The 14,608-nt window shown below is 43.3% G+C and overlaps 1 protein-coding gene across 2 annotated transcripts in view; it reads left to right on the top strand.

Moving 5' to 3' along the window:
* Positions 1-14,608, top strand: part of ssh2a (slingshot protein phosphatase 2a) — a 31,401-nt gene that overhangs the window by 2,837 nt on the left and 13,956 nt on the right. The window contains exon 2 of one of the 2 annotated variants that reach the window (XM_035623214.2): positions 300-343. In XM_035623214.2, the coding sequence (XP_035479107.2) occupies positions 300-343 (44 nt within the window). Of the gene's footprint in view, positions 1-299; positions 344-8,823; positions 9,368-14,608 lie in introns of those variants that run through there. The other variant, XM_035623213.2, reaches the window with a different exon arrangement.

Below are 14,608 nucleotides of genomic sequence, written 5' to 3'. Positions count from 1 at the left end.
CATCCCTGGTCCCGGCTCTGAGCCTCAGTTAAAGGCCCGCCCAGCCTTGTGACTGAAGTCACAGATGAAACACTCGGTGCGCACCCGCTACTCCTCCAGCCGCCGCCAGCGCCATGTAGCACTTCCTCCTAACGCAAGGTTAATTGAGTCTGACTCAGCATGTGAAGCAAAAGGCCACCCGAGTCTGTTCAGTGTGGTTCCATCCTGGAGCGCTGCTGATAGGTGCAGCCGGTCCCAAGGCTGATGTGGAATGACGCAGGTATATGGAGTATTCATTTTCTGTTTCTCTGTCTCTGTAGGATTCGGGCAGCGGTGAGGATGACCGCCGCTCTCAGCCCAGGAGGTGAGGCCACTTCCTGTTTTGTCACACATGTCCATAATATCCAGTTTCCTGGAATATCTGTTCTTTCACACACACACACCCACACACACGCACACACGCACACACGCACACACGCACACACACACACACACACACACACACACACACACACACACACACACACACACACACTTCAAAGTAGCATCTCTACAACCTGTGAATGGAGACTCCGGGCACTAGGGGGCGGCTGTGCATCACATTTACAGCATGTTCCTCAATTACTGAATGAGCACATTAATGTACGGCTGCAACTAACAATTCTTCTTCATTATCGATTAATCTGTGGATTATTTTCTCGATTAATCGATTAATTGTGTGGACCATTAAATGTCAGAAAGTGGTGAAAAATGTTGATCGTGTGTCACAAAACCACCAAGATGATGTTTTGTTTTGTGCACACACCAGATATATTTAGTTTACTGTCATAGAGGAGCAAAGAAACCAGCTAATATTCACATTTAAGAAGCTGAAATCAGAGAATTTTGACTTTTTTTCTTAAAAAACTACTTGAACCGATTCGGTCGATTATCAAAATAGTTGGCAATTAATTTAGTAGCGGATTACTAATCAATTAATCGATTGAATGTGACAGGTCTAAAAGGATCTGAATGATTATTCCTCCTGCACTTATTAAAATATTTATATATATATATATATATATATATATATATATATATTTTGTACAGTAGAATTCACAGTGTCATACGAGGATTGTGCCAAAGCAACGTAGAGAAACAAGTTCTTTTAAAATAGCCTTTTTAATGCTGAAAACGCTGACGTCACAGTCGGTGTTGATTTATTTTTGACGTGTGTATACGCCGATGAGGACGTCACCGCCGTCATTGTCCTTTTGTTGTGATGACTCAGGTGCAGCTCTGTCATTGTGCCGGGCCGAAGAAATGGAACACACAAGATCTTCTTTGTGTGTGTGGGTGTGTGTGTGTGTGTGTGTTTTTGACTTTCTTTATGCCTATAACCAGTTACTATCCGCCCACACAGAGTCTAGATATTAATAAATGTTCTGCCTACACACCACACTACAGTCTGTCTGTGGAGACGTTAGCAAACAATCATTAAATAGGAAGTGGAACATCAAAGTCTAACCAGTGTCTCTGTCATTAACAGACTTTGTGAAGAAGCTTTTGTCGAACTGATCGAAGCTTTGAAGTGCAATCTGAACGGTTGGATTTTCTATTTTGTGTCAAGCTGTTAAAGTATATAGCTAGTAATAACTCATATTTTTCATTTTACCACTTGTTTTTACAGTTGGGACTTTGCTTTACAGCAGGTAATGAGACGCTGCTGCTGCAAGACCTGACAGGAGGCTGTCAACACCAGATACTGACGCAAACTATAGGCTCTTTAACGGAGCATTGAGCGATTTTAATCCAATACACTTATTACAATATTTCCTCACGGTTCGCTTGCTGTCGGTTCTGTGCGTGCGCCGGAAAAAAAATCTGTTTTTTGGCTCAGCCCTGGCTCTGTAAAGTAAAAAAACAAAAAAATCAAAAGTATCTTAAAAAAATGTAAACCTTATCAGACTTCCCACTGGTCCACAGTCTTTAGGAGGGTCAGCGTCTCGACTCCTGGGCTCCTTCACACAGCGAGGTGTCATGCACTAACTGTCAGGCTCGAGAATGTAGCGTTCTGCACACACGCATCCACTAACAACGGCATAATATTTGCAGATCTCTGCCGCTTCTTGAATTGATTTGCGTCTACAACGGAACATCTTTTTGGATCTTTTTTTAGATCTAAGTCGCCGTTGTTGTGCTCTCTGGCGGAGCAGAGAAATGTAGGAACGCTAAATCTACATTACTTGATATTTAACAAGCGAGACAATGGAAGTTTAATGTTATTATTGACTGCACCAGGATACAAACTGTTGCTAAAAAAACAAAAACATGACCTCATCTGTGGCATATGAGAACCCCCTGTACAAACCATGTAATGATAATTTTTTAGTTTATGATTGTTGTAACTGGTCCAAGATGAGCTGCCGACTGCCTCATCGATATGAGTGCATGAAAATTGGAACATGCCAGAAAAGATTATTGAAACACAGTGACATCACCCCTGCAAACCTCTTAACGCACCTCGATAGAGCCCGGACGGACATGTGGTCCCAATTATCTGTTAGGTAATACAACAAGGCAGCAGCAGCAGCTGGCGAATATATAGGCATGCACACACACACACACACACACACACACACACACACACACACACACACACACACACATAATATCCATATAGACCTTATTCCCCATATGCCTAACGTCATTATAGTTCTCTTTTACCATTTGGCTCAGTTACATCAACATTTGCTCAGCATTAGCACTAATGCGCATACACACACACACACACACACACACACACACACACACACACACACACACACGGAGTGACCTCTAATGTGTATTACATAAGAGCTGAGGTGCACTTCCCTGTGTCGTCCCCACCCTGCATATGGATTTGAGAAGCAGTGCAGAACGACAGAATTGTGTATTTTTTTTGCTGCGTCCCAATTTTCTGGTCTTCTTCTCCATTGACTTTGTCTCTTTCGCTTATTAAGTCGTCTGCTGACCGACTCGCACCCTGTTCCCTCCCTTTCTCTCTGCCAATGTCTCTTTTAACACACACAAACATCTGTGTGCAGTGGCTGCACCACCACACAAGTTCATTATACAGTTTACACACTCGCCGCCTCAGGACCGACACTGTCAAACACAGTTTTATAAAAAAAAATTTCCTTTCCCCGAGGTATGAAACCAACATTTGTCAATGTTGACAAAAACATTTGTGCTAAAGGGGGTTGGAGAAACGGTTTTGGTTTTTCTGATGAAACTGGTGTAGTCTATTAGCTCCAAACCACTTGATGAAAAAAGTTTTCTTTTTTTGTGAACTTTCAAAAGTTTGCGTAAAATTCGCTTGAACCTTTAGATGAAAACTTACAGTAGCTACAAACTTCTATAGAAACTGACTTCTTTTTTGCAACCAGTGAGAGTCGCCCTCTGCTGGTCATCCCAGAGAATACAGGCTTCAGGCACTTCCTCATTGGTTTCATTTTCGGGGACCCGGTGACGATGGCCATTTCCATATACCGTCTGATATGCTCAGGACTGACACTGTCAAAGACAGTTTTATTGAAAAACGGATTTCCTATTCCGAGTTATAGAACTAACATTTGTTGTAAACCGTTGGAGGGAAAAAAGGGTGAAAGAGACCGATAAGTTTTGTTCTGCTTTTTGTGTTTGATCATCTGGTAATACACATTTCATCAGTGTGTTGAGTCAAACTAGGCCGCGGAGGAGAAAACCCATTGTTAAGAGAGACGTTTTTCTCTCTCTGACCGTATTTCCTTTTACATAACATGATACAGATCATGGTATTGTGTTAAAAAATGGCTAATATGAGTCATTTGATTTCCTTCATCTTATTTTTAGTAGCGTGAAGAAGTGTGTCCGCGTGACGCGAGGCACTACTGACAACGGTTACTTAACAACAGCAGGCGAACTTCACACATTCTGACTGTGTTGGCTGCTCTGCGAGTCTCGTCTTGCACTCTTTCATATCCGTGTCACGTGATGGATTCCCTCCCTGGACAGGCGTCGAACCCAGATGCACACAGGCAGAGCAGGTTCGTGGGTCGTGCCGTTGGAACACAGCCGAGGGCAAACTGTAGCAGCACCGGCTCCTCTTGTGGAGACTTGCCTCCTATAGGCCCAACAGCAGATGCTGCACCTGCCCGCTGCCTTCAGGCACCTGCTGTTCAGACACGGGAGTTCTCCCGGCCCTAGATTATTGACTATATGGACCGTGAGAATTTCTTCAATTCTGCAGGAGAACAAAAAAAGTATCTTGAAAGATGTCAGCCTTTAATAATTATGATTCATTCTCTTGAATCTGATAAAAAAGCAAACTTTGACTCAAATGCAACACAGTGTGTTCAGAAAGAAATCGTTTAAATTATTTTTCCCCCCAAACTGCTCTACGCTCACTTCCCCAAAAAAGGATTTTTCTTAGTTAAAGCACTTTTTTCGATTACGTCCTCGGGTCTTTTGGGGTTTGATGAAGCGACAAGCTTTGCAGAAATTGATTTGAAGATTCTCTGTTGTTCTTTTTCTCCAGAGATATCAGGATGCCAGGACCTAAGGTCATTTACAGAGTTTTTCCCCAAGACACCTGTGTGTTGTCTTGACTTGGGGTCATTGTCCTGTTGAGAGGTAAACCTTCAGACCAGTCCAAGCTCCTGAGAGCTTTAGTCCAGGTTTTCAAGAAGGATATCTTTGTTACTTTGCTTCCTTCAGCTTTGTGAGAGTTCCTGTCCATAGTGCTGAAGAACCACCACCACAGCACGATGCTGCTTTTCGTGTCTTTCAGTGAGACCGACGAGAGCGACCACCAGGTTCTCGGTCTCCTCTCTTACAAAGGTCCTCCTCCCCTGATTGGTCGGTTTGGCTCGGGGACCAGCTCTAGAGGAAGAGACCTGGTTGTTCCACAAGTACATCCATTTAACAATCATGGGGCCCACAGTGGGAACCTTCACTGTAGCTGATTTCTTTTTCAACACAATCCTGCCTTGGAGCTCTGCGGGCAGTTCCTTCAACCTCACAGTTTGGTCTTTGCTGTGATATACAAACGTCACCTTATATACAGTAGTTTTGGCGAAACATCTCAAAGATGACGCACCCGGGCTAAATGCTGACAACGTATTTCAAAGTGGTGTTCCACCAACAAAGTCACAAAAGCATTGGACAAATCAAGACCCAATAGATTTCCCACTGGTTCTTCTAAGCTGCAGTGTGTAGTAGTGTTCGGTGACCTCTGCTATAACAGATCTGTCTTTGTCTCATATCTGGCTGTTACGAGGCCTCCGTGTTTGAGTAGTCTGCAAACATTTGAACTAGAGGCGTTGTGCAGTTAGTCCGGGCTGTTTCTTTGCTATTGTTTACATCGAGTCTTGGAAGAGTTTCACCTCGTTGGTCTGGAGGTTTTGAGGCCAACTGTAATTATGCTTCTGCTCCACGAGTCCTTTCGTCGGTTTTTAAGATGGAAGAATTTAGAGATCCTCTCCGCAGGTTAGACGTGATATGTATCACTCGGCGGACTCACTCACACTTTTTAAATATACACACAGCTCCCTGACTATACAGCATCGCCGACCCGGACGGTTTCTGCTCATTCAGTGACAGAAGAAAACATGTAGTGTGGAAGGAGATTATTGCGCAACAGACTCTCATGTTACCAGCAACACATTAAAAAAAAAGAAGTTCCCACTGAACGCTGGCAAATTTAGGGACACTAAACAGAACCACATGACCGGAGCGGCTGCTCTGCTCGTCCACTTTGTTGTTACAGTTGCTGGCAGAGCTCAGTGGCTTGTGATCTGCCTTGTGATGCAGGGGTCGTCATCTCAGGAGGGGAGATAGTGGAGTGTGTGTGTGTGTGTGTGTGTGTGTGTGTGTGTCGTTGTTGTTGTTTCATGTGTGATGTAATAAGTGTAGCTCTGAGCAGAACATGTGGGGTGTAGCTAACTATTTTGATTATCGATTTATCTATCGATTGTTTATTTAAGGTCCATAAATTGGTGAAAAAATATGTGGATCGTGTTTCCAAAACCCCAGGATAGATAGGTAGGAAGATATGTAGTTTATTGATCCCAAGCTGGGAAATTACGGTGTTACAGCGGGTGGTATCACACAACACACTTCACAAAATATACAATATATTAGGGCTGCAACCAATGATTATTTTCATTATCGATGAATCTGTCGATGAATCGATTAGTCGTTTTGTCCATAAAAGGGTAAAAAATGTTGAATGTGCTTCGCAAAGCCCAAGATGATGTTTTGTTTTGTCCACACACCAAATATATATTTAGTTTACTGTCATAGAGGAGCAAAGAAACAAGAAAATATTCACATTTAAGAAGCCGAAATCAGAGAATTTTACTTTTCCACCCCTTAAAACTACTATCAAAATAGTTGGCGATTAATTTAGAAGTCGATTACTAATCGATTAACTGTTGCAGCTTTACAATATATGGAAATAAAAATGGAAAAAATATAAAAAAGGAAAAAATATAGAGAAGAAGGGAAAAAAAAAAGAATTTACATGATGGTGATACAGGATAATGTTTTGTTTTCTTCCACAAACCAAAGATACTCGGTTTACTGTCATAAGAGGAGAAAAGAAAAAAAATCAGAGAATTTTCATAAAAAAACTACTTTAACCATGTCATTGATTATCAAAATAGTTGGCCTTCAATGTTGTATAGTCGATTACTAAGCTACTAAATACTAAATTCAACATGGTGCATGTGAATTGGTTAAATTACATATAAATGATTAATCTGATCCATAATCAGCCGAGGCCTCGCAGCTCAGGAGTGATCATTGACCCACAACACAAGCGTGCTGTGCAGATTACAGTGAGCAGCAACAGGTTATGGAAAGTTTGGTGAACACTCCTAATGCTTGTTTTTGTTGTTGTGTAACGGCATATTTAACAGTTCCCCATGTCTCAGCCAAACCCTCCTTATTGATAACAGACCTCACATAAACGAAGCTTAATACGGATGTTTTAGTTTATGATTTTAGGCCCCTATAAATGCAAGCTGGTGTGAAATATGATGGGAGGAGTTTTATGGTGTTTTTCAAAATTGTTGTCGGATTACACACAGAGCCCAACGTGTTGGCACGCCTGCGGAATATAAAATGTTTTATAGGTTATAAAATGAGCCCAAAACATTATGTCCATCTTTAGTGCCTGGAGTATATGTCAGTTGATAACTCCGTATCTGCAGACTTTATGCGAAGGGGGGGGGGGTGGTTCTGACCTATAGACTTTCTTGACAAGTCCCCGGCTCCGCTGTAATCTCAACTCTACCTAGATACAACCACCACAGGCCTGCAGCTGCAGCCGAGTCAGAGTCTGGATCTCCTCAGGCCTGGTTCTCATTTCGCTCCTTATGTAACACACAGCCACAAGTTGTGTTCTGTGTGTTGGGGGGAGAGAGAGAGAGGGAGAGAGAAAAGGGTGGAGAGACAAGTGAAGTCTCCTCAGTGAGCGGACTGCCAAACCAAAAATTTAAAAAAAAAGGTCCATGTGGGTTTAATTGACTCTGATGCCTAATGAGCACATCCCCCATTGACCCTGTTGAACCAGCACCCGGCCCCTCATCCAGCTGCCAGGCTGCGGCTTCTCCATAACAATGTTAAGAAATTATGAAGCTGGGTAAAAACTTATTATCCTGACCTACAGTGTTATAGATAGAGATAGATAGTTACTTTATTTATCCCAAACTGGGAAATTCCGGTGTAACAGCAGCACGTTTCACACGGCACACTTTAAATACATATACAATATCTACACAAATAAATGTAAAATATACGAATTGCAAAAGATATAGAGAATAAGAATGATACATTTCAAGAATATACATGAAATATTAACAGTGGAAATAGTGCAGTAGTACAATCAGAGTTACCAGTAGTGTGCAGAGGAACGTGGTAACATGCAGGTGCAAATGTGCCGGGATTTATGTTTAATGTTTGGTTTAAACAGAGTCCACGGTCTTTGTGTCAGACAGAGGTGAGGTGTTATACAGTCTTATGGCTTGTGGCATGCAAGATTTCCTGTAACAAACCTTGTGACAGCGAAGCTGAATCAGTCTATTGGAGAAGGAGCTCCACTGTCTGTCCAGTGTGAGGTGGAGAGGATGGTCACGGTTTGTTCATAGTCCTATATAACCTGTGATGGATGAACAACCATGTGCCATGTAGTGGCTGATAAGCTAAACTCCCTCCCCGGAGTCGACACCGGCACGGTGCCGGTGTGGTGACAAAAAGTGATCGTCCGCCGGAAACTGATTTTATCTGGATCCAACTGTCTTAACGGGCACATATACACAACTTTATGTCCCTAGTTATATCAAAGATATGTCTTTATTTCTTGTAAGCGCAATTGTTTGCCGTTTATAGCGTAATCAGGTGTGGTTTGCTCACAGCAAATACGATCCTATTGTTTTGAAGATAATATTACTACACTGAAATCAACATGATGATTTATGATAGTTGGTTATGTATAAAATAAAGAAATGATTGCATTTATCCTTATAACTGCATTGTTTTACCTGCTTTGTCCTAGATTATAACCCGTGCAGTTTTTTTTACCTGTTGAAATACCTTTAAATGGGCCATACAACCCATACAACCCAGTATTTTACCTGCTAAAAGTTTTTGACGGACAATCACTTTTTGGCACCACACCGGCCGGCGGCGTCGATGCAGGGGAGCCGGCGGTGTGGGCGGTCGTACTCCCCCCTCCCCTCCATGTCCTCCTCCTGCTCCTCCATTGGCTCCCCGCGGTTTCCCCCCAGTAGCACGTGTCTGTAAGCTCCGCCCTCCCCACGATGACTCCTCCGGTGAGAGTTTGAACCGGAGTCGAAACGTCTCAGTCGTTTACTGTACGTGCTGCATGTCCGGAGCGAGGACGGCGATCAGAAGAAACGTTTCTGTATCTTATTTGGGAAGAAAAAAGAAATGGGACCCGCCGTCGCTGTGTCGGGACATGAATGTCGGGCTGCTGTCGGGAGCGGGGACACCATGTGCTGAGATTTATCTGCTCCGCTTAATTTAAAATTCAAATCACTCAGGATTTTTTTTTTTTTTTTTGCGGTGACTGATTCGTCATTTCTCGACTATATTACGACCATCGAAAGTGCAGCTGTGACTTGACATGTCGGAGCACATGACTGCGGGAGAGGAGTAAAAAATAAAAAAAGAAGTTCCCCGTCGGACCTAGAACACCTGACGCCTCCCTCCTCCCTCCTCCTCCGCCCGCCGCCGGCATGACCCTCGGCACGGTGTCCGGCTCCGGCGGCTCGTCGGCGGGCAGCTTCTGCTCCTGCTGCGGGGCCAAGATGGTACCCTGCTTCGGCGAGGACGCGGTGGTGTCCAAAAACGACATCAACCAGCTGTGAGTTGAGAGAAAACAGAGTTGTTAAAGTTCATGGGTCAAACTACAGCCTCCGATCACACATGCGCACAGAGGAGAAGTTCCACTGAGGTCTACATGTTAGTATTTCAGTTAATCGACTACTAAATGAATCACTAACTATCTTGATAATCGATTAATCGGTTCAAGAAGTTTTTCTGGGAAAAAAAGTCACAAAAGTCACAATTCTCTGATTTCATTTGAGGACAAACAATTGATTAGTGATTTTAAAAAATGAAAATCATTTTGAGTTTCAACTGGTGGACACATGTTCAGTAGTTGATCTTTGCTGTAGCATTATGTTTACGGCCATGTTCTCTAACTTAAATATTCAGTGGGTCTGTGTTGAGCATGTTGTGATTATGAGAAATTTAGATGAAGAAAATATGCACCTAACCAATTTACTACACATATTTTTTACTGTACGTACATCTTAAATGTGAATATTTCCTGGGGTCTTTGCTCCTCTATGACAGTCAACTAAATATCTGTGCTGTGTGGACAAAACATCATCTCGGTTGATTTTGGGAAACACCATCGACATTTAATAATCGTTAGTTGCAGCCCTAGTGTGTTTTTTAAGGAAATACATAGATAGATGTTCTCTATTCATTCATATTTCAGCATTGTCCGTGACACTGTGAGTAATATGATATTTCACAACATCGGTGCCAGTCATCTGTATTTCCTTGTGACGTTGCAGCCTCTTAATCATGTCCGTGCTCTGCCTTTTTTGACCTTACTGAGACACATTGGCTCCACATGTGGCGTGAATCATCCTACCTGTTCCACAGGTCCAGACACACACCTGATGGAGGGGAAGCCACCTCGCCTCTGATTTGCATAGATACAGTTGATTTACATCACTTGAGCGACCATGAATCATTCGTCCCAGCCTCCCTTTTTGTTTGTTTCGAGACTGGGATGATGCTATTGGTTGAACTTAGAATGAAACCTTGAATAATAATCCCTTAGATATCTATATATATTTTTGTAGGAAATGTGATGTTTCAACCACGAAGGAGAACTCGCCAAGAACTCCTAGTAATGTTGGAGGTCTCTGACACATCAGGAGATGAGGTTTCTTGGAGACAGAGAATTGGCATGCATCCATTTGTCTTCATGAAACCAGGAAACAATTATGACTAGAGGCTGTTAATATCAGTCGGAATGAGCCTTTCACAGACATATCGGTATCAGCGGTTATGTTTTATATATGCGTGGATATAAAAACTTCTTTTACAAAACTTTTATTTTATATCTTAATTCAAGTTCTATATATTTTCTGGTATTTCTGTCTTCTTTTTATTTATAGTTATTTAGAATAAAGTTTAAGGTTAAACTGTAAAATATCAAGACTCTACTACATTTTACCCACAAGGGTTTGATAACAACATCTAAGGTAATAAATGCCAATAAAAAAAACAAACATATGAGCAGATATATCGATATCGGAAACTTTTTACTCCCTAATATTGGTATCGGCCCCCAAAAACCCGTATCGGCTGGGATCTAATAATGACAGTTGATGTCCTTGTAAAGCATCACTAGGCGACACTGGTCCATTTCTTACATGATTCACCAGTGGTCAGCATTTTGTGACCTAAAAAAAAACACACAGGCCTCTCTTATTAATTTTAGCCCCCGGTCCCACAGGTCAGTAGACTGAAATAAATATTATACAAGTTCTGGATTTATCTCCTGTCCTTGTTATCTCATCTGATCTGTGATCATCTGCAGCGCCTGAAGACATCAAGGCAAAAGATGCGAGATGTAAAAAGGATTTTTATTGACTTTGCCCAATGCGTCTGCCCTTCAGGCCACATCAAAAGGTTCCAGTGTTTCCCAGCTCTCATGTGGTTTCCGGCTCAGATAAGCTCAGCAAATTTAGCGGGTTAGGGGTCAAAAAATAAAATAAAAATCAATACATAAATCACCTCAACTGGATTAAAAGATGACCGAATCAACATTACCCAATTGATTTGGGTTCCTAGTTGTCGGCTCTTTTGCTGTTTCGTAACGTTTCCGTGAAGTCGGTGCAGTAATTGGTTCACACCCCCCCCACCCACCCCCCACCCATTGCGAGAGAATTGTCCCTCTGTCTTGGCTTCCAGGAAAGTCGTGGACTACCTGTGTCTTTGTGATTGCATCGTTCCTCAGCTGTTGGGCAGTGAGGAAACCGAACATTTAGTTTTTAAGGAAATAGATTTTTTTGACTCAAGTTTGCATAAGGAGCGTTTATGGGAAGGTGTTACTGTAAGACGCACACTAGGCGTGTCTTGTAAATTGCAGCAGACGTGGGAGTCTTTCTCACTTCCTGGTTTTGTGGGCACGATGCTTGTTGTTTGTTTTCATCACCAGCCCCTTGTCTAATGTTCAGGATGCACACACAACACGAAGGGGGTTCGCATCCTTTAATTTGCGGCACCTACTGTGTGTGTGTGTGTGTGCGTGTGTGTACAAGTGTGTGTGTGTACGTGTCGGCTTTTTTCCACGTTTGTGTGTTTACAGTGTTGACACCCGGAACGTCAGCAGGCCTCCCTAATGTTTAACCAGGGTTCGAATGAGTAATTACAAGCCTCGAGGGCCGTCGTCGGGAGTTAAGTATTACCTGTGCGGCGGTAGGGCGTCTGAAACGCCATTGTTATCCCCACCAGTTTTAGAAATGCCAGTAAAGCCCCTCTCTCTCTCTCCCTCTTCCGCTCCGCTCGAGTGTTTGTGCAGCGTTTAAGACAACAGATAAGACGGAAACGTGACCGAGTGAAATGTTTGTGTGAGGGAATTCGGCAGCTGAACGGGGACGTGGGCGGCTGGATATAGGTCAGTCCTTTATGCTTGTGTGTGTGTGTGTGTGTGTGTGTGTGTGTGTGTGTGTGTGTGTGTGTGTGTGTGTGTGTGTATGATGCCGCTAAATCAAAATCAAATAACCTACATAACCATAACTTGGTTAAAGGACACGAGACCAACTGTAGACCTACTGTACCTTGTGTGTCACAGCGAGGCCTGTTTCGTCGCCAGGCATATGATGGTTTGTAAGTGTTTGTGTAAGTTCAAAATGTAATCTGACTCCGTCTCACAATAGCGCCACCTTACGGGTCAGGTTTTTTATAAGTTCTGGCTGTTTTCCAGACGCCGCGTCCGCAACAAAACCGCAGCAGAACTCTTCGCTCGGGCACCTAAGAGAAGACAGTGGGTCTGGTCCAGCGCGTCAACTCCCGTCTGTGCCACTTGATGAAAGTCTATCTTTAGTATGACCTGTTATCCCTTTTCTCTTTATCAGTCCTGACCCTCTTCCGCCCCCCGGCGAACTTCACCTTCTCCTCTCTTGTGTCCCTGGCGTTGCCCGGCAATCTGCCCCAACAGGAAGCGATTTTAAAGCAATGCACAACTTTTGTGAAAATCGTCCCGCTAGGGTTTTTCGGCTCAGCCCTGTCTCCTTAAGAATAGAAAACGAAAAAACTAGAATGTGAGTGCAGTTTGTAAACATCACGCGTCCACACCTTACGAGACGCGCTAGCGGGTGGTGCTACAACTCTGAGACTTTGGCCTTGTGGTTAGCCCGTCGGTGTCCCATACCTCAGGTCGCGGGTTCACAGCTTGGCCAGAGCATTAAAATCACAACAACAACAACAACAACAAAGAGAGATAAGCTTTCTCCAAAATAGCTTAATGCCCCTTTAAATGAGGACTTTGACACAAACTTGACTTTCCTCTCTGCTAATCCATCCGCCGTTCATACCTGCGCCTCCAAGCTGCAGGGCTGAATGGGAATCTGTGGACACACACACACACACACACATACAAAAGCCCACTCCCATGTCTTTCCCATGGGCTTGCAACTGTGTTAGGAACTCATAAGGCCTTTAGCAGGGCCTGCCCCCCCTACATAGAACCAGGCCCTATATTTATCCCACTCTCCTCTTCAGAGTGACTAATATGGGCACGGACAGCAGCAGGGAGGGGGTCACCCAGTTATCTGCCCACCGTGTGGAGTGGTCCTTACATAGTGATGATTGTGTCTGTGACTGTTGCCCTAACAAGTACCCACGGCTTCACTACTTCAAGCCTGGGTGGGACGGGCCGAATGCCAAGAGACGACCCACCCCGCTCTCTGCCGCCTGCCTCCACTGGGTCGTCCCGTCTCTCACAAACTTTGCGGAGATAAAAATTCAGTTGCCCCTTGTTGCCCCCCTTTCCTTCCCCCCCCCACTTGCTTTACCCCTCTTTGGGCATATATTTGCAGTTAAAGTTAAAAACTGTTGGTTTTTTGGTGGGGGGCCGGCAAAATATTATTTTAGAAAAAAATGGCAATGGTTCCTGAGATGTCTTTATCAAACCCTCGAGACAAAGACGTCCAAGTGAGGCTTGATGTTTTACTAACTATAAATAAACAGAAAACAAACGTAATGTAGTTAATGTGCGTGACTTCAAACAGACTGGTTGGTGTCATGAGTCTCTCATGGTGCATCAAAGCATTACAAATTTATCAGTTTGCACAGTTCAGTTCAGGTGACTGTGTTGCGTAAACTGGTCACGACAGAGTTTCTCTCTGATGCGGAAATCTGCAGAACCTTTCCCCTGATATGTGTCGAAAAGAGGCTGCTAACAACAAAGATGTTCATTATTTACTTACCTGGCAACTGTTTTCCTGATAAATCAGTTAATCCAGTGTTTCCCATTAATTATCCAGACAGTGATTATTATCATGTATGGCAAAGAAAAACATATGTCAGCCTTAAATGTTATGATTGTGCGGCATTTTTGTTCTCAACCACTATTTTATTATCACTCTCATGGCAGAATTAATAATACTCATGAACTTTCCGACAATCGTCAAATCAATGAATTGACAAATCGCTGCAGCTCCATTGTGTATTTATGCAACAGATTGTCTTCTGTGTCTTCTTGGCTGTCACTTCTGCACGCCTGTACTAACTCACACCTACAACCAGTCCCAACAATCGGAGCACGTGCAGTCGTCTGCCCACGTACAGTGAATACAGGCTGTTAATAGCTTTAACTTTTTTCAAAGGACTCTACTGTATTTTTAGAAACCGTATTTGGGAGTCGTTCACAGCCCCGAGTGTTCTCTTACAGAGGACATTGTACAGTAGCACTGCTATACATGGTCATTGCCAAGTACAGTACTGTGTGTGTGTGTGTGTGTGTGTGTGTGTGTGTGTGTGTGTGTGTGTGTGTGTGTGTGTGTGTGTGTGTGTGTGT

The sequence above is a fragment of the Scophthalmus maximus genome, chromosome 11 (assembly GCF_022379125.1).
Source record: "Scophthalmus maximus strain ysfricsl-2021 chromosome 11, ASM2237912v1, whole genome shotgun sequence".
Taxonomy (NCBI): domain Eukaryota; kingdom Metazoa; phylum Chordata; class Actinopteri; order Pleuronectiformes; family Scophthalmidae; genus Scophthalmus; species Scophthalmus maximus.
This window is presented reverse-complemented; position numbering and strand designations above follow the sequence as displayed.